The sequence below is a fragment of the Apodemus sylvaticus genome, chromosome 18, assembly GCF_947179515.1.
Source record: "Apodemus sylvaticus chromosome 18, mApoSyl1.1, whole genome shotgun sequence".
Classification (NCBI taxonomy): Eukaryota; Metazoa; Chordata; class Mammalia; order Rodentia; family Muridae; genus Apodemus; species Apodemus sylvaticus.
In genome coordinates this window covers 69,424,814-69,444,556 of record NC_067489.1, presented here as the reverse complement: position 1 = coordinate 69,444,556, position 19,743 = coordinate 69,424,814, and the positions used below count along the sequence as shown (strand labels likewise).

The window sequence follows — 19,743 nt, the reverse complement described above, 5'->3', positions numbered from 1 at the left end:
ATCATCATCGTCATCATCATCATCAATAATAATAGTGAGTGAATAAGTAATGAGAAATAAAAAACAAGGAACTATAGCCAAGCATGGTGGCTAGGAATTTAACCCCAGAACTCAAGAGGCAGAAGCAGGAGAATCTCAGTGAGTTTGAGGCCAGCCTGGTCTATGTAATGAGTTCTAGGCTAGCCAGGGCTAACAGTGTCTCAAAGACGATAGATAGAGAGATAGATAGATAGATAGATAGATAGATATGTCTATAGAGGCAGACAGACAGACAGACAGACAGATTAGGGGTTGGGGAGATGGATCATAGTAGCAAAGTATTTCTCACAACAGTATGAGGACCCTTAATCCATACCCAGCACCCCTGTAAAAAAGACAGCTGTGTCGGCACCTGCAGCACTGTGGAGGCAGAGGCGGAGAGTCCTGGAGTTTGCTGTCAATCAGCCCCACCAAATTAGTGAGCTCCAGGTTCAGTGAGAGACCCTGCCTCAGAACCTGAGATGGAGGCCTGCAGGATGGCGCTGATGGCCTCCACAGTTCATGGCTGTATGTGGTGACACACAACTGTACTGCAGATGCAAAGCCAGCAGGACCCCCCACAAAGCTCAAGGCACCCATGGGGGTCAGTGGTGGTAATGCCAACTGTCAATCTAACATGATATAGACTGCCACAGGAGATGAGCCTCTGGGCATGGCTGCTAAGGCTTATGTTGCTAGCCTTAACTGAGGTGGGAGGCCTGCTCACCGAGGCGTACCATTCCCTATGCAGCATCCTGGAATGCCCAGGAGGAGGGGAGCTGAGCAGCCCCATTCACCCCTGCCTGCTTCCTGACTGCAGATGCACTGTGACCCAATGTTTCAAACACCTGCTGGACGACGCCCCACTCTCAAACTATGAGCCAGAATAAACCTTTCTGCTTCAAGCTACTTTGGTCAGGGTATCACAGCAACAACACACACAACTAAGACAGCTAAATAGTGAGACCCTGGCTCAAAAAAAAAAAAAAGATGCTACGTAGGTAGCTAGATAGTAGATACAGCTGGTCGCTAGATCAGATGACTAATAGACAGCTAACGGTACGAGGGTGTACTGAAATGCCCATTCAGTCTGAACACTTGGGAGCCAAGGGCAGGAGTGAGTGTCAGGTCAGCTAGACCTGCAGCGTGAACTCTAGGCCAGCCTGCTCTACAGAGAAAGATCCCGTCCCAAAAGAGAAAAAGCTGTGATAAATAGATAAATAGATAGATGCTAGCTAGCTACCTCTCACTCAGTCAGCAGTGAGCCACAGCTGGTGCACTGGCAGGTGTATGCCACTTGATGCTGCCAGCTAAGGTGCTTTCAGATTCCTGCCCATTGAGCAAGGCCCCTTACCAATCTCCCACCTATCTTCACACTCCCTCCCCGCTCCATGTCCCTCCTCCCCTGCTCAGAACTCACTAGACTCCCGTCACTACCAACTCTCTCAGTGCTGGAGAAGCCTCCAACACTGGCTCATGTCATGCACACCCCCACACGTGGCCCGTAAGGGGTATTTCACTGGCCTGTTCAATGCATTTTGAGAGGGAACAGGACTGGCAGATACTGAAGATCTCAGAGAGTAATGGCTGCTGGGTGAGCCTGCTTCCTCCACTGGATGCTAAGCCAGGCTTCCCTCCCTCAGCTCCCACAGGAGACTTGGAATTCTCTCTTGTCCACCACATGGTGTCTGTCAAGGTCACTTAGCCTCTGGCAGACAAAGAAGCCATGACAGGGGTGTGGCACTGTGCCAAGGAAACACACCTACACACACTAAGCTTGGTTTTCACAGAATGCCTCACGTAGCTCAGAGGTCCAGGCCCCTGGAGGCACAGGCACTTGTGAGCTGCATCACTTTGGAGCTGAGACCCGAACTCTGGTCCTCCGAAACAGCAACAAGTGGTCTTAACAGCTGTGCGTCCGCCCAGCCTTTTCTTGTTTGGGGGCCGCCTGGCCTCAAACTCAGTCAGGACAGACCTTGCAGATTCTGAATGACAAGTGTGCCCGGTAAGCTGGACCCTCTCATCTTTACCAACACACCACGGCTCAGGCCCAGCTTCTCTGACAGACGAGGAACTGACACCCACAGGAGAAAGCCCTTGGTGCAAGGCCACTGGCCTCCAGAACGAAGCAAAGCTCTAGCTCCGCAAATACATGAAGGTAAAAAGCATGCGACGCTCCTCAGTGCCAGGCCCTGAAAGACCCGGGTCCATCCCAGTGCTCTGGGGGTCTAGGAAGGAGGGATACAGAGTGAAAGGTCATCCTTGACCTTGACGTTGGGGCTAGCCTGGGCTAGATGAGATTCTGTCTCAAACCGACAAACATAAATATGGAAGTCTCAGCAACAACAAGTCAACTGGAAAATGGCTTTCCGCCAGCATTTTTGCTAAAAGAACCGAGAATTAGATGTCTACTTTCATAAAGTAGGGTTTGGAGTGAACGCCTGCTATGCTGCCACTCAGAAGGCTCAGGGCTCGCCTGGGTAACAGAGCTCCAGAACAACACACACAACACACACACACACATCTAAGAAGGAGAGAGGGTGGGGGAGAAGCAGGAGGAGCAAACGGAGGCAACTGGGCAAGAAGAGCGAAGGAACAGTCTCCGTTTTTGTTTGTTTGCTTTTAATTTTTGAGACAGGGTCTCTCCATTTCACTTTGTAGCCCTGGCTATCCTGGAACTCAGTAAGTAGACCAGGCTGGCCTTGAACTCCTGCCTCTGCTCCCGAGTACCAGGACTAAAGGTGTACACTACCACTGGAACACACTTTTAACTTGTTTTTGCTTTCTTTAAGATGTATTTACTTTTTATTTATATAAGTACACGGTAGCTGTCTTCAGACACATACCAGGAGAGGGCATCAGATCCCATTACAGATGGTTGTGAGCCACCATGTGGTTGGTGGGATTTGAACTCAGGACTTCTGGCAGAGCAGTCAGTGCTCTTACCTGCTGAGCCATCTCTCCAGCCCTGGAACACACTTTTAATAAAAGAGTTTCCCCAAATCTGGGCCGTACCAGGACGAGGCCACCCAGGGCCTGCAGTAAACACTAAGTGGGAACGCCCACTGGGGGGAATACAAAGGCGGGCATATGTTCAGTGCGGTCAGTCCGGTAATCCCTCAAGGCAACTGAAGGCCTCGGAAAGCCCTGCTGTAATTTATGTGATGTCTTATCTGGTGCATTCCTGAGTTCTTGCTATCAGGAATTTGAGCCAACTGCGCACCTTAACAGTTTCGGAGAAAACTGCTGGAAGAGATAAGGGCAGATCTAGAGTCCTGTTGTGGAACGTAATGAAAGGAACCTAGAAATGGCCAGAAGCCAGAGACAGGAGACCTTGGGCTCCCACAATGACAAGGATTAAAGTCCGGATGTGCACGTGTGCATACACAGGCTGTGGCTGCTGTGGATATAGGCCATGCGTTTCTTTAACATGTCTACGTGCCCTCTGCACATTAGCTTTTATTTCTGGCCCAGATTTTGAAACATGTAAGTTTTCTTGAGTCCAAAGCTGCATACATACACGTAGTCAGTCCTTTACTTACTTCAGACTTCATAAGGTAGTCACAGATCACAGACACAACCATCAAACACAGCACTGATTTACAGGCTTGAACCTGGCCCTAGGACGCAGTGCGGTGCCCAGACTCACCGGTGAGGAATAGCTCAGCCATACTGACCCAGGCCCTCAGCAAACAAATCCGTGTGATAATAGTAAATACATCATAGCTAGCGTGTGGGAATTAGTCCCAGCACTTGAGGAGCAGGAGGTAGAGGCAGCAGCTTTCTGTGAGTTTGAGGTCATGGTGGTTTTCATAGCAGGTTCTGGACTAGCTAGGGTGACATAGAGATCTTGTGTAAAGAAACAAAACCCAGCCAGAGTGGGTTTAATCCCAGCACTTGGGGGGCAGAGGCAGGTGGATTTCTGAGTTCAAGGCCAGCCTGGTCTACAGAGTGAGTTCCAGGACAGCCAGGGCTATATAGAGAAACCCTGTCTCGGAAAAAAGACAAGGAAAGAAAAGAAGAGAAAAGAAAAGAAAAGAAACCCTAGAAAACATTGCACATGTGTGTTACATTCTCAAACAATAACTATTCTAAAATGCCCAGAACAGTTTATTTCTTTTGTTCTTGTTTTTCAAGACAGAGTTTTTCTGTTTCTCTGTGTAGCCCTGGCTCTCCTGGAACTCACAGATGTCAGCCTGCCTCTGCCTCCTGAGTGCTGGGATTAGAGGTGTGCACCACCACTGCCAGGCTAGGAATAATAAAGTGTAATGAGGCCCAGCTCAACCATTACACCATTTGCTTGTGTCTGCGATCCTAGCCAAAGGCTTTGGAAGTGATCAAGTGCCTTGGTGGAGAGGGGAACATGTAACCCTGACCTGGAACTGATGGCCCCAATGCTCGAGGCACCTGCAGAGACACTAAAGGAACCACCACACACATATAAATACGGCACCTACCTTGTGGACTCCTGATCCCATAATGATGCTTCTTTTTTTTAGGCTATAATTACTTTCCCGTGCTCGCTTCGGCAGCACATACACTATAATTACTTAGTGTCCCTGTATGCATGTGTCTGTGAGTACAGGCCATGGTGACCGAGGACCTCAGAGGAGAACGTCACAGGAGTCGTTTCTCCTCCCCCTTCACTAGGTACATCTCAGGGGTGGGACTCTGGTACCGAGCTTTGACGGCTGGCAACTTCACCAATAAATCCCTCTCCAGTCCTGATTTGTTTTGTGTGGAGATAGGTCCCTTACTCTGTTGCCTAGATTAGCCTTGAACTCACAGCTATCCTCCTGCCTCAGCTTCCACAAGCCTGAGATTCAAGGGGTGTGTCAAAGTTCCTGACTCACCTTCAACATCTCTCTATGTGGGTGCTTTTGGGCTGCTTCTGTGGCTCTGAGAAACAAGCCTTGAGAGCCCCAGAGGTGTACTGCTTGTCTAAGGGACAGGGCTGTTGATCTGATGTCAAGCCCAGAGCAGGGTACCTGCTCATCTCGAGATTCAAGATGGCACATTGGAGCCTTTTATCCCAGCACTTGGGAGGCAGAAGCAGGCAGATTTCTGAGTTTGAGGCCAGCCTGGTCTACAGAGTGAGTTCCAGGACAGCCAGAGCTATACAAAGAAGCCCTGTCTCAGAAAAACAAAACAAAACCAAAAAATGATGGCACACTGGGGGCCACATAGATGACTCAGAGCTCAGAGCACCAGCCGCTCTTCTGACCTGAGCCTGATTCTCAGCACCACACGGCAACTCACGCGGTCTGTATCCAAGGGACACCACACACACACACACATACACACACACACACACACACACACACACACACACACACACACACACACACACACGGTGCACAGACACATGCAGAGCATCTATAAAGCAAACACATGCTTTTTGTTTGTTTTTGAGACTGGGTCTTTCTAAGTAGCTTTGGCTGACCTGGATCTCACTCTGTAGACCAGGCTGACCCTGAACTCACTGAGATCTGAGTGCTTCTGCCTCCAGAGTTCTGGGATTAAAGGCAAGCACCACCATGCCAGCACACCTGTCTTTCTTTTTCTTTTCTTTTTTTTTTTTTTTTTTTTGAGAATTGAGTGAAAGGTACACAGTGTCTCAAACAAATACCAAAGACGAAAATAAAAACAAAGTCAAGAAAGATGGCTGCCAAGGCTGGAGAGGTGAGTTCAATCCCTGAGGCTCCCAAGGTGGAAAGAGAGAACCAATTGCCACCAGTTGTCTTGTGACTTCCACATCTGTGGCATGTAAGCGCCGGCATGGTATGTGCGAACAGGTACCCTAACAAAAAATAAAATATAAAAAAGGAAAACTAAAAGCAAAAAATTCAGAAAAGAGCAGCAGCAATGGAGGGAGGTCAGAGGAGGCCTTGGAAGTCATGTGTGCTGGGCCCAGAACAGAGGCTTCCACAGAAATCAAGTGCGGCCCGCCTGCAAAACACGAACTACAAAAAATGCATGCAGACTCAAAGGCCTGGCTCTGGGAGCTCTCAGAGGAACAGGGCTCCAGCGCAGCCCAGTCCAAAGCCACTGCAAAGAAACAGAAGTCCACTGTGTCAGGTCAATGGTCCTGGGGCTGACAGGACCTCGTAGAGGCTAAACCAAGAATAGGAAAAACCATGAGGTTGGACAAAGTTAAAATTAGAAATGAAAGTCAGGCTCATGGTGTTGTCTGCCATCCCAGCACTGACTGAGGCTGGAGAGTCAAAAGTTCAAGATCCTGGTTAGCATAGCAAGTTTGAGGAGGCCAGCCTGAGGTTCATGACACCCTGTCTTAAAGGAATCCTAGGGCCAGTGAGCTGGGTCTTGGGGTTAAGGCTCTAGCTAGCAAGCATGTCAACCCAACTTCAATCTCAGAACCTGGACAGTGGAAGAGACTCAACTTTACAAAGTCATATGTACACACACACACACACACTGATAAATAAATAAATGAAAAACAAATGTTTTTTGTTTTTTTGTTTTGTTTTTTGAGACAGGGTTTCTCTGTGTAGCCCTGGCTGTCCTGGAACTTACCCTGTAGACCAGGCTGGCCTCGAACTCAGAAATCTGTCTGCCTCTGCCTCCCAAGTCCTGGGATTACAGGTGTGCGCCACCACTGCCCAGCTTGAAAAATAAATGTAATGAACAAAATTAAAAGATGTTTTATTCAAAATGTGCTCTGCAAATAAAGACCTCTGGAGAATTTGAAGGCAGGCCACCTTACGAGGTAAAAAACTCTTTCCAAAACAGGTGGATAGAGCACAGCCTTGGACAAAGGACACAAAACTCAACCAGAAACAAACAAAACAACCCATTTGAAACTATTGAAAGACCAAGGTCAGCACCCTGGCTCAGAGGAGGCAGAGAGAAGAAGATATGCAGAGAGAGAAAATACACATTTCAAAAGCTCCCCAGGCCATAGGTGAAGTGCAAATGAGGACTTGAGCACCGCGGGGAAAGGAGACTGAGGTGGTTCCGGCCTGGGGCCTGCTCAGCATTTTGTTGTTGGTGGTGTTTTGTTTTTGTTTGTTTGTTTTTTTGGATTTGGTTTTTTTTCGAGACCGGGTTTCTCTGTATAGCCCTGGCTATCCTGGAACTCACTCTTGTAGACCAGGCTGGCCTCGAACTCAGAAATCTGCCTGCCTCTGCCTCCCAAGTGCTGGGAGCCAGGTGTGCGCCACCACCGCCTGGCTGTACTTCTACATTTTTGAGAGAGAGAGAGAGAGAGAGAGAGAGAGAGAGAGAAGGCTGGATCACTTCAGCTGTCTCTACTGTATGGGCCACTCCTCTACCCTGGATTGAACTCAAACTTCCTTTTGAGTCATCTGCCCAGCTCTGGCTCTGAGCTCCTGAAGCTCACAGCCTCCCGCAGTGTCAGTGTTGCAGTGTCAGTGTCGCAGTGTTGCGATGACAGGCTTTTCACTGGATCTTATGTTATTTGGTATGCAGTCACTTGGTGGTTTCCTGAGGGAATCTGTTCTAGTGCTCTTGAATACCTGGGTCCCCAGACACGCAAACCACTTAGTAAAGGCCACAGATACCCTAGAGTTGAGGTTTCAGGCCTCATGTGGGTCCGTGGAACCAGTCTTAAGTAAGCACTGAGCTCTTCCACAGACTTTAAAACACCACTGGGTGAGTTATACCCAACACCACAGGGCAGCTTTGGATATCATGCTACTTTGTGTTAATTAGGAATGATAAGAAAAAGACTTTTTGTGTTCAGACTTAGGCCCTTACTGAGCCCCAAGACAGGTGGTGTGGCCTGTGATACCAGCACTTTGGACGCAAAGGCAGGAAGATTGCCATCCTGGGCAATATAAAAAAAGAATATAAGAAAAACCAATTACACACACACTGCAAATAAAAATAAACAGAACTCCCTCCTACCCTCCCTCCTCCAGAATCCTAAACCTTGGGGGAAATGACCCAAATCTTGTCTTTTGCTCCTTATGGGAAGGGAACTGCCGCACACACGGTCCTCAGATCTGAAGACACTGCACGGCTCACGTTCATTCACGTTTCGTGTGAACACACATGGTATTCTCCCCTGTGTGGTGCTGAGGGGGTCCTCAGTCTAGAGGACTTCTCGTCAGATCTTCCTTAAGCAAGCCAGTGCTTCAGCCTCGCACTCTGCCTCCACGCACGCGTGATGTCGACTCTGATGTTTCGTGGAAATTACCTGAGGACACTTGGGGCTGATGTTACAAACCGGGGTCTGTAGATCACCAATGTTGGGAAGGGCGGAGTTTCTGCTCAAAGTCACAGCCTGTCCCTGCCACCCCTATCCCCACTGGGTTCTCTAGTTTCACTGCACCCAACTTTGCAGGCTGCCTGCACCCCTCCACCTGCGGCTTCAGGGCACAGCTTCCGACAATGTCCTCCCTTTCTCTTGCTTTCTCCAGAAGTTGCCTCAACATTCGCCTCAGGGGTGAAGGTCAAAACTGCACCAACCTCCCTCCCCAGGCCCCACCACACACTTCCTCCTCTTCCTCGGTTCCCTTTTTTCTCTTTGGGCCCTGTGGGTATTATGCATATTTATTTAATGCGCCCATCCCCCCCCCCCTGAATGCCCCAGGCCTTTCTTGTCAGTCAGACCACAGCCCTTCCCTGCACTTGAAGGGTTTATCAGAAGTGTATGTTGGAGGTTAAAAGGTACCGAAGACCCCGTACTTTGTAAACAGGCATTAAGCCACCTTGCCTGCTTCCCCCACACACACACCTTTGTTTCTTTTTTGAGACGCGGTCTCTAGTAGCCAAAGCTGGCCTTGAACCTAAAGCTTTCACCTCCCAAATGTTCTGAAGGCAAGGGTATATACTACCATGCCTTTGGTGTGTGTGTGTGTGTGTGTATTAAGGGAGGGTATGCTGCTCCACGCTGGCCTCAACTTTCTTCTAGGCAGGCTCCAAACTCTTCATCCTCCTGTCTCAGCTTCCAAGATAGCTTAAACAAAGATTTCACAGAGCGTTCCTCGGGTGAGCACTGTGACCCCAGACTCCCCTTGCATCGGTCCAGGTTTCCCCGGGCCTGAGGTTGGGGAGACACCCGGGAAGTCTCGTCACCCCGTGTTCCCCCGCGGAGTCCCAGGTACCACCCCCGCGCGCTACCTAAGCTGGTTGTGTCTGGCTTGTTTACGCCGTCGCCATAGGGATGGACAGGGGCGGGGCCCGACCACGGGGGCGGAGCCTGAGGCGGGCAGCCCGGGCTCCCGCTGTGGCTGCCACAGCGGCCGCCCGCCGGGCTTATATACCGCGGCTAAATTTAGGCTGAGCCTGGAGCTCGTCCCCATCCGGGACGCGTTTCCGTCGACGCCTCCTAGCCCGGCCCTCTGTGGCTGCCCGCGCCTATAAGGCCTGGGTGGGCCGGGCCTCGGCACACACAGCCCCTGCCATGGCGCTCAGCGAGCCTATCTTACCGTCCTTTGCCACTTTCGCCAGCCCGTGCGAGCGCGGCCTCCAAGAGGTGAGGGCACCGAGGGTCCGCGGGAGGTGGGGTGGTGGGGTACCAGGCCGGCCACAGGGTGCAAGGGCAAGTACTGGAGATGACAAGGTCCGGGGTGCGGACCGCCGGCGGCGGTGGGTGGGAGACCTCAGGGTGCGGGGAGTTAGATTGTCTGCGGTGAGAAATTAGACCTCAGGCTCTGGGGCAGGAGGTGGGTGCGGGACTGAGGACGCGCGCGCTCAAGGGATGCCATGCACCGGGTGCAGACCTTGAGGGCCTAGGAGTTAGACTTTGGGGTGCGGGGTAGCAGGAGGCGGCTCCCCGCTCACATCCCTCGCCCTGTCTCCTGCAGCGCTGGCCGCGAAATGAACCCGAGGCGGGCGGCACCGATGAGGACCTAAACAGCGTGCTGGACTTCATCCTCTCCATGGGACTAGACGGTCTGGGCGCCGAGAATCCTCCGGAGCCCCCGCCGCAGCCCCCGCCGCCTGCGTTCTACTACCCGGAGCCGGGTGCCCCGCCGCCCTACGGTACCCCCGCGGCTAGCCTGGGGACGGAGCTGCTGCGCCCGGACCTGGACGTGCCTCAGGGGCCGGCTCTGCAAGGCCGCTTCCTCCTCGCGCCCCCCGGGCGCCTAGTGAAAGCCGAGCCCCCCGAGGTGGACGGCGGCGGCTACGCCTGCGCTCCGGGCCTGGCCCACGGACCGCGCGGGCTGAAGCTCGAGGGCGCCCCGGGAGCGACAGGTGCATGCATGCGGGGTCCTGCCGGCCGCCCGCCGCCCCCGGACACGCCGCCGCTCAGCCCCGACGGCCCCCCGCGCCTGCCCGCGCCCGGTCCCCGCAACCCGTTCCCGCCGCCCTTCGGCCCCGGCTTCGGCGGCCCCGGCCCCGCGCTGCACTATAGGTCGCCGGCGCCCGGCGCCTTCGGTCTCTTCGAGGACGCAGCTGCGGCGGCGGCGCTGGGCCTGGCTCCCCCTACCACGCGCGGTCTCCTTACGCCGCCCTCGTCCCCGCTGGAGCTACTGGAGGCCAAGCCCAAGCGCGGCCGTCGCTCCTGGCCCCGCAAGCGCGCTGCCACGCATACTTGCAGCTACACCAACTGCGGCAAGACCTACACCAAAAGCTCGCACCTAAAGGCGCATCTGCGTACGCACACAGGTGGGCACCTGGCCTCACTCCCGCGAGCTGCGGCAGGGGGATGGCCGTGAGTTCAGGAACAGGCTAGGCAACCGAGGGCCACTCTGTCCATCCTCCGGAAGGGAAATGGATACTGCCCCCCCAGAGTCTATGACCCTGGCAAGGGGGTGTGGCAGTTTAATGGGTTGGCTACCGAGACTCGGGTCTCAAGAATTCGGGACAGTGAAGGTTTATTAGGGTCTATGAGGGACATATTTAAAGAAGCTGGGGAGGGCTGGGCTGGGACTTAGCACTGCGTGTAAAGTCTGGCATGGTGGCCTGAGCCTGTCATCTCAGTCCCGAGCTGGAGAATCAGGAATTCAGACCTAACCTCAGCACGTTAGGGGAGCAGTGCACCCGAGCCTGCCAGCCAGTGTCAGCTTCCGGAGCCCAAGGGTCTCTGTTTAGATTAGATGAGGATGGAGAGGGGGAGGACGGTGCTATCCCGTGCTGGGTGCCCAGTACGGGCTTTCGGGGAAACCGAGACTCAGAGTCTGTCATTTCTCTCTGCCGCAGGTGAGAAGCCTTATCATTGCAACTGGGACGGCTGCGGCTGGAAGTTCGCGCGTTCCGACGAGCTTACCCGCCACTACCGCAAGCACACAGGTCACAGGCCCTTCCAGTGCCACTTGTGCGACCGGGCCTTCTCCAGGTCCGACCACCTGGCCTTGCACATGAAGCGACACATGTAGACTGGGTTGACTCGGCTAGGCCATGCGCGACTGTGGCGGGTTCCACGCGCCGGGCACGGCCCCCTTACAAACTGACTGCTATTTATTGGACCCTGAGGACAGAGCCGCACAAGTGTGGCCACAGGAAAATGACTCTGCCACCAGTTCTGGCCCCCACTGTGACTGAAGGCCCCAGGGAAGAAGACAGGAGCCTGTGAAGAATGTTTTCAAAATGGTGCAATAATTGACTTATTTCCCTCGGGTCCCCACTAGAGGATCGAGGCTGGATGCCTTGTGAGAAATGCCTTTGAGTTTACTGTCCCTAACGTTTTTATAATATTGTATATAGGTGACTATGGCAGATTGTATTACTATAAGGGAGACGATGGCATCTCTGCCGCCTGCTTCGTTTTTATAAGACTTTTTTTAATTAAAGTTTTGGATCTTTGGAGGAATCACAGTAGTGGTGTGGCTGGGCATGGGGGAGGTCCTGAGGGGGCTGGGAGCGGGGCCTGTGGCCAAGGTCACCAGCTGCTGCCCCCAGCTGCCAGGGCCTGTGGGTTCTCTATAAATGTAAACATGGTGTTTTAGGGTTGAGCACAGGTTATTTTAAGTCTGCTACTTTGAGCCATAATTTGTCCCCCTCATAACCCAGAGCTGAGAAAAGCGTTGGCTCCCTTTTTTTAGAAAGAAAAAAAGAAAATCAAAACCCTTTTCCTGGTACCTTTCAGGGTTTAGCTAAACTTACAGAGTATGCAGGTGTGTGTGTGTGTGTGTGTGTGTGTGTGTGTGTGTTTCCAGCAGGGTTTCTTTATAGCCCTTACTGTCTTGGAATTCAGGCTGGCCTGGAACCATCCACTCGCCTTCGGCTCTGCCTCCTGAGTGCCGGGGCTAAGGCGGCCTCTCCCTCTGCTCTGCTCATTTCTTTCCTTTTTTCGTTTTTCTTTTTGTTTGTTTTTCAAGACAGGGTTTCTCTTTTCTCTGTGTAGCCCTGGCTGTCCTGGAACTCCCTCTGTAGACCAAGCTGGCCTCGAACTCAGAAATCCGCCTGCCTCTGCCTCCCCCAAGTGCTGGGATTACAGGCGTGCGCCACCACCGCCCGCCTTCTTTTTTCTTAATACATAGAACTAGGCTAGCACAAACCCCTTTGCCTCTGCCTCTAAGATATTGGTATTGATCTTTTTATAGGGGTAAAATCTGTGGTGTAAGCTCTTCCCCCTTCGTTTTCAGGGGTTTGCCCTCCTTTCTGCACTCCGTTTATTTTTCTGTGTTTTGAAGGGTTGCGCAGGTTGCAGTGTAACGGGGACACACAGGACGGCTTCGAGCTGCTCTGCAGCCCTGGGATCCAGCTCTGGCCTTTGTACCCAGTTGAGCCGTTTCTTGCTCTCACCATGGAGAACAGTTATGTGTGAACATGGTGGTGTGTGACACCTGACTTTGCTTTCCGTTATTTTGGACAGGCTGGGCTGACACGTCCCTCGCGCCCAGGGCACAGTGGTGGTTTTGTCGGCACCCCCCTGTGTTGTGTGGAGAACAAGACTGAACTGCATGCCTGTGGGCACAGCCTAGCCCAGCCTCCCTTTCATTAGCAGCTGCCTCTGCCCAGGGCCCCAGTAACCATGGCTACTGACAATTGCCCAAGTTACTTCCAGAAAGTGAAAACCCTTCGGCAGAGCCCAGTCTTAAAGCACTCTCACCCCAGTTGCGACAGCAGCCGGGATTTCCTCCATCTCTCCATCCTCCCCCTCCCACAGTGACCTTGGAAACAGCTGACAACTCTTTGGTAATCTGTGAAAAGCAGAAATGATGATAATGTGATTCATATTTTGAGAGTAAATACTGAGGCTCACTTCCGCTGCACAGGGAGGGAGGGTGAGCTCTCTGCCCTTTGCGAACCACTTCTGCAAAACTCCGGAGTCCCAAGGTGGCCTCTCAGCCAGGCCAGCAGCCAGGGAGCAGAACTCCTTGCTGGAGCTTGTTCTGGGGAAAAAAAAGCTCTCAAGAGAGTTAGTGCTTGTTTTTGTTTGGCCCTAGGACTGCACCTCGGTGCCCCTCTGATTTAATCATCTGGGTTGTGTTGATTTGTCTTGCTTTGCTGGGGTAGAGCTTGATCTGCCTCTGAGCCACACCCTCTGAGCCACACCCTCAGCATGTAAATACCGACCTGCACAGCCTTCCCTGGGAAGCTGCCTCACACTAGAACCACAAACCATTTTTCTTTTGTGCTCTCAGGTAGCCCAGGTTGGTCTCAAATTTACTACGTTGTTCTGTCCCCAGCTCAGGGTAGAATCAGTATTTTTCCTTGGAGAACACCTCTAGCTGTCCCCTGGAGGGCTCTGAGGCCAGTAACAGGCTAATTGGGAAGCCACAAGGTGCAGGACAACTTGCTTCCTGTGGGCTGCCAATGGATGGAGAGGCCCCTCCAGCACGTGTTTGGGCAGCAGTGTGCCCCAGAGGTTACCCCAGAAGCATCTGGCTTCTGTTCTCACAACAGAAGGGTACAGACAAGGGTCAACTTGTATGTACTCTGGACTCTGAGGGAGACCCACTGAAGCCATTTTCGATTGTCACCCTTAAGGTTCCAGCTAGACGGTATCTAAATGATGATGCACAGGGCAGCCCGTGCCTTCCTCCGAGACACTTTCAGACCCTGCTGTGAGTGACGCTGAGGCAGAGCACTGCCCAGGATGCTAAAAAAGAGGAGCACGTCATTCAGAGAGGTGTGAAGAAAACTTTAATTACTATTCTTGGGAATTCTGGGAAGAGGTAGGGCATTCAAACATTTTCTTCCCTCCGGAAAAGTTAACCACAGCCTTGTTTGTATCTGCTTTTTGTTTTATTTGTTCATTTTATTTGTTTGAGATGGGGTCTCTCTATGTAGCCCTGACTGGCTTGGGAGTCGCTACAGCAGTGTGGAGAAGACAGATCCACCTGCCACTGCCCGAGAAAGCTGTGACTAAGGCACGTGCACCAGGCAGGCCTTAGAGGAAATGTGAACTCTCAAGGGTCAGTGGGAAGGCTCAGCGGGTAAAGGCAGCTGCTGCCAGGGATGTCCCGCCCGAGTTCCATCCCTGGGATCCACACGTGGGAAGAGCAAACTGGGTCCTACAGTTCCCCTTCCTCCACACAAAATATCCTCTATGTCCACACAAAGTAAACATATTAAATGTAATAAACTATAAAAAAACCTTCCCATTCTATAACCTACCCCACCCACCCTTTCTTATTTTGTCGGTGGCATGGGGTTCATGGCTGAATTGCTTTAACAAAACTGTAGTTACTGATATAGCCTCTCCTCTCTCCAGAGTGATAAGCAGTTTTTGTGTTTTTTTCCCCTCTGTCTTCCTCCCCGATCCTTTGTAATATTTCATTTAGATATTCTGGAAAGTGCTTATGTGAATAGGTGCTGAGGTTCCGTTTGCTCTCGTACTTTCTAGTATTCTCTAACGCAGCCTCACGGCGGTTAAGTGTCAGCTATTCTAAATCACCTGTGTGCACACGCACACACGCAGAGGCCTGATGCTGATGGGAATCCTCTCAGCTCGAGACAGGGTCTCTAAATCAGCTCCTGATCTCACCTGTGTGGCTAGTCTGGCTAGCCGGCTTGCCCTGGGGATCCCGTCTCTGCCGTTCGTGGGAGAACTGAGGGCAGGTTGCCGCCACCCCACGCTGCATCTACAAGGGTGTGTCAAACTGCTTGCTTCCGCCTGCCATTCCCCAGCCCCTACTACACCACTTTATAGCAAACATCTGAGAGCCCACAGGATGCAGTATGGACAGAGAGGCCCTGCAAACTGACCCCCTGTGAGTGTCTGGGGCTGGACTTCAGATTGTCCCCAGGGCAGGATCACACAGGAGAGAAGAGAGGAAGACTTTTTTTTGTTTGTTTGTTTGTTTTTGAAACCAGGTTTTTTGAGACCAATTTCACTTTTTGTAGACCAGGCTGGCCTCGAACTCAGAAATCCGCCTGCCTCTGCCTCCTGAGTGCTGAGATTAAAGGCATGCGCCACCACTGCCTGGTTTGGGATGAAGACTTTAATAGGCTTCTGCCTCCAGCTGGGTGCAGGCATGGAGAGGAAAGAAGACCCCACTGCATTTCCTGTCCTGAGTTTCTGAGTGTTGTCAGCAGGGAGAGTCCCTGACTCAGCAAGGAGACCAGCTGCTCTGCAGTCACCGTACAACTCAAGCTGACTGGCTTGAAGGCACAGGCAGTGTCTGTCCCCGGGCCTACCTGTGCCAGTGACTCTCCGTCACAGCTTGATTGACAGGGGACTCTAGGTTATCTCTGGGACCTCAGGGTTGAGCAAAGGCCCCAGTCTCCCTCTCCAGTCTCTCCCCCAGCCACCTACCAGGTCCCCAACTCCAGCTCCCAGCCCCCCACAAGCTATTCCCTGCCCATCCCAGCTACCTGAAGGTGGCACCTCCTGTCCCTTAGGGGACAGATGGGATGCTCAGGGCCATAACAGAATGGTTAGGAGTGGACCCATCATCACTTGGCCTGAACAGATGAACGATCAGTGTGGTGACTGAAGCAGGAGGATTTCTGCAAGCTCAAGGTGAGCCTGGGCTACAGAACCCGTTTCAAAACAAGCAGAAGAGCCAGGTATGCCGATGCTTGCCTTTCCTCCCAATCCTTAGGAGACAGGCCGAGAATCGCTTCAGGGGCACCCTCAGCTGTAGAGAGGTCAAAGCCTCTGCATCTCCTTCCCTCTTTCCCCTCCTTCCTCAGCCTCACATGAACTGAGGAGACCAGCTTCCCTTCCTGTCCCCGTCCACTCACCCACTCAGCACTTACTCCTGAGGCCGAGGCCTCATGTCTCCTGCAGCCATCACGAGAAGTCAGGAGCTCTGTAGATGGGCCTGTGCCCGCCTGTGACTGAGCAACTCACACCTACCTGTGGCCCCTCCAGACTCCTGGCACAGGCAGACTGGACTTCCTCAATAGTTCCACTTCCTGTCCTCTCAGCAAGCCCAGGAGGCCGTAAATCCGCTCTCACTGTGCAGTCCTGGCTATCCTGAAACTCACACTGTCCACCAGCTAGCTTGTTTTTAATTTTTTTTAAATTTTTTTTTTAGTTTTTTGGATTTGGTTTTTTTGAGACAGGGTTTCTCTGTGTAGCCCTGGCTGTCCTGGAACTCACTCTGTAGACCAGGCTGGCCTTAAACTCAGAAATCTGCCTGCCTCTGCCTCCCAGAGTGCTGGGATTACAGGCATGCGCCACCACCGCCCGCCTCACCAGCTAGCTTCTAGCTCCAGAGATCCACATGTCTCTGCCTCTTCAGTGCAGGGATTAAAGGTGCGCATGCTTGTGTGTGTGTGTGTGTGTGTGTGTACCCATAGGTCCAGCATTGGATCCCCTGGACCTGGAGTCATAGATGATTGTGAGCTGCTATGTGGGTACTGGAAACCAAACCTTAACAGCCAGTTCATCTCTTTAGCTCCAGCCAGTTTTTGAGACATGATATTACCATGTAACCCAGACTGGCTTTAAACTTGCCATCCTCCTGCCTCAGCTTCCTGAGTGTGAAGGTGGCGGGTATGTACCACCATGCCTGGGCTCCCTATATTTTATTTTATGAATTTATTTTTGCCTTTCTCTTCCTACCCCTCTCTGCAGGTTTGGCTGCAAGCTCCTCTTCCCACAGAGCCATCTTGCTGACCGCATTCTGGTATTGGGTTCAGAGTACAGCCAGAGGTAACTGTGGGTGGAAAGTGGGTGGGAACCCCAGAACTCTGGCTCGGCTCTCAGTCAAACCTTCTGCACACCCCTTCCCAAACTTAGAAACATCCAGCTGCTCAGATACCACCGCAGACCATACCCCCATTTCCGGGAGCCCCACCCCTCTCCCTCCCCGCGTGCTCTTTCTAGATTCTGAACATTCAACAGATGTGCATTTTTCGGGAAGATTTCTGCCAGGACAGGACAGACCAACAGGCTGTGACCTGGTCCCTGAGGTGCTTAGGCCTTAGAGCATTCCCTGGAAAGCAAAACAGTGCAGTGAAAGTGTGACTCAGAGCTCAGCCCCAGACCTAGGCCAAGGAGACGCTGGCCAGCTCAAGTCCCAGCCTGAGCTATCTAAACAGCCCAGGGCTAGGACTGGCCAGAGGGCTTTCTGTCCAGGAATGCAGACACCTTTACATCCCGACAGCCAGAGCCAATTCTTTGTGATTCACTGGGACACCACGCCTCAACAGGTCCCCTTGCAGCCCCTGAGATGCCACCACGGCCTCCAACCTGGGCCCTCTGTCTGATGCAGCCATGGCCTTGACCTCTCAACCCCAGGACCTTTCTGGTTGCACCTGCTCTCCATGCCAGTCTGCTGACATATTTACTGAGTGTGAACTATACAGTGCACCCTACAGTCTCTGTCTTTGAGGGGTCTCCCTGGCCACGGAACAGTGGTCTGTGCTTCCTGGGGTAGGGTGTCAGGCAGATGTCTCTCTGTGGAAGTTCACGAAGGAAGGCCAGCCCAGCAGGGATACATCTCAAGCGGAGGGCTGCAGCAGTGATGGCACTAGGGAGCAGTGGAGGGCCAGGGGAGAGGGTGACCATCAGCTTAGTGTCCAGTGGCAGGATTCTTCCGGGATGACCTTTAGCTCGGAGGGGTCCCTCCTTTCCTCCCTGGCCCATCACACCCTTTCCCTTGTGTATCAAATCCTCTAGATTTTTGGGAGAATGCCTTGTTGGTTCTGAGCTGGAACTCTGTAAGGAGACACTAGGCCGAGTTCCTGCCAACCAACAACAACTGTGTAAAACCTTATTGAAGCTGGGGAGGAGCTAGCTAGGGATGAGGACACAGACCCCTCAGCTTGTGCCCAGGAAAGCTTTCTCCTTTTAAAATTTTTTTATTTTTTATTTTTTATTTTTTTCCCCGAGACAGGGTTTCTCTGTGTAGCCCTGGCTGTCCTGGAACTCACTCTGTAGACCAGGCTGGCCTCAAACTCAGAAATCCACCTGCCTCTGCCTCCCAAGTGCTAGGATTACAGGCGTGCGCCACCACACCCAGCTTCTCCTTTTAAAAATTTATTTATTCACTTTTCATCCCAATATATGTCCCCCTTTCCCAGTCCCTGCCACCTCTTGCAGCTCCTCCTCCCATTTTAAAAAATAGTTCCCGGGATGAAACCCAGGACCTCACTCCTGCTAAACAGGCGCTCAGAGACTGAGCCACGCCCACAGCCCCTCCCCGGGGGATTCTAAGTAGGGCTCCACCCCTGAGCCACGCCCCCAACTTTTTCACTTTTAAATGAACAGTTTATTTTTCCTTTTACCCATGGAAGTCCAGAAAGTGGGGTCTCACCCCTCGGATCTCAAGTTACAGGTGCTTTTGAGTTTCCAGATGTGGGTTCTGGGATCGGAACGCCTGTCCTCAGGGCGAGCAGAGGTTTGAGGCTGTGCTACAACCTTGCCCCATTCCCGTTTATCCTGCCCGAGCCCTGCTCTGCACTGTCCGGGTCCTTCCTTTGTTGCCGTGGTTTGTAGCCGGTCTTTTGCTACGTTGTGGGCTCCGTTTTCTTCTGGCTTTCTTCACTCTGTTTCCTCTACCCTTTCAAGCCCCTAACACTGGATAGAAGAGAAAAGAAGTTCCTGAATAAAGCCAGAGTTGAAGAGGAGTGACATCATCCTCACACTACTTGCTGATTGGGCACTGAGCCCCTTACAGCACGATTGATCTTCAGCATCATGATATCTAATTTCTTCTTCTTGTTTCTTCTTTGCACACAAGTACTTAACAAACCGAAACCAACAACAGCAACAACCAACGACCCATCCCTCTCAGGGCCCTAGCATTTATACACCCTCAAAAGCCCATGGAATTCCTAACATCGTGTAATCACAGCAACTCTCTGCATCTGGCAAAATCATGCCCCTGCTAGAGCACGAGGAAAGTGATGTCCGCTGCTGTGGCCAGTCCGAAGCGCCCGCCCCGCATCCCACACCTGGGACCAAAATGAAAGCACATTCCTAGTTCTGTTTTTAAAGAGACAAATTCTCACTCCATTGGTTAAAAACCTGTATCATAAAAGCTGCCATCTTTTTACTCTTTCCGTGCTGGTGACGTAAGCCGAGTCCTCCGCCCCTAGCCACCCCAGGTGCACATCTCCATGGTAATGGCTACTATGCAAGCCCCCCCCCCCCCAGCTCTAGAACTTTCTAACCTCCCAAACAGAAACTGGTTTTCGTTTGTTTGTTTTTGGATTTTAAAGCTTTATTACAGAAAAGTAGGGAGAAGGGAAAGATAGAAAAGTAAAGACGGAAAGAAGAGATAGAGAGGTCAGAGAGGTTAGAGCCGGCCATGGCCCCGTGGAAGGGGAATGGAGACGGGGAGCATGGGGGTGAGAGACAAGAAAAGAGGACAAGAGAGAGGGAGAGAGGGGGGGGGAGAGAGGGGGAGGGGAGAGGGAGGGAGAGAGAGAGGGAGGGAGAGAGGGAGAGAT

General features: G+C 52.3%; 1 protein-coding gene and 1 long non-coding RNA gene across 2 annotated transcripts; both read left to right on the top strand.

Annotated features, from left to right (window-relative positions):
* Positions 1-9,360: 9,360 nt before the first annotated feature.
* On the top strand, positions 9,361-11,758 carry Klf2 (KLF transcription factor 2). Its single transcript, XM_052162513.1, has 3 exons — positions 9,361-9,478; positions 9,810-10,614; positions 11,149-11,758. The coding sequence occupies exons 1-3, from the start codon at positions 9,407-9,409 to the stop codon at positions 11,322-11,324; spliced, it is 1,053 nt and encodes a 350-aa protein (XP_052018473.1). The 5' UTR covers positions 9,361-9,406; the 3' UTR covers positions 11,325-11,758.
* A 3,507-nt stretch (positions 11,759-15,265) lies between these two features.
* On the top strand, positions 15,266-19,295 carry LOC127668613 (uncharacterized). The gene is made up of 3 exons (XR_007974128.1): positions 15,266-15,859; positions 16,922-16,999; positions 18,860-19,295. It is a non-coding gene; the product is annotated as an uncharacterized LOC127668613 (long non-coding RNA).
* The last annotated feature ends 448 nt before the right edge of the window (positions 19,296-19,743 follow it).

Excerpts from the sequence above, each read along its gene's own strand:
- Klf2 (XM_052162513.1), top strand. The coding sequence starts at position 9,407 with ATGGCGCTCAGCGAGCCTATCTTACCGTCCTTTGCCACTTTCGCCAGC. Across the intron at positions 9,479-9,809 it reads GCGAGCGCGGCCTCCAAGAG|CGCTGGCCGCGAAATGAACC; the intron begins GTGAGGGCACCG and ends TGTCTCCTGCAG. Across the intron at positions 10,615-11,148 it reads GCATCTGCGTACGCACACAG|GTGAGAAGCCTTATCATTGC; the intron begins GTGGGCACCTGG and ends TCTCTGCCGCAG.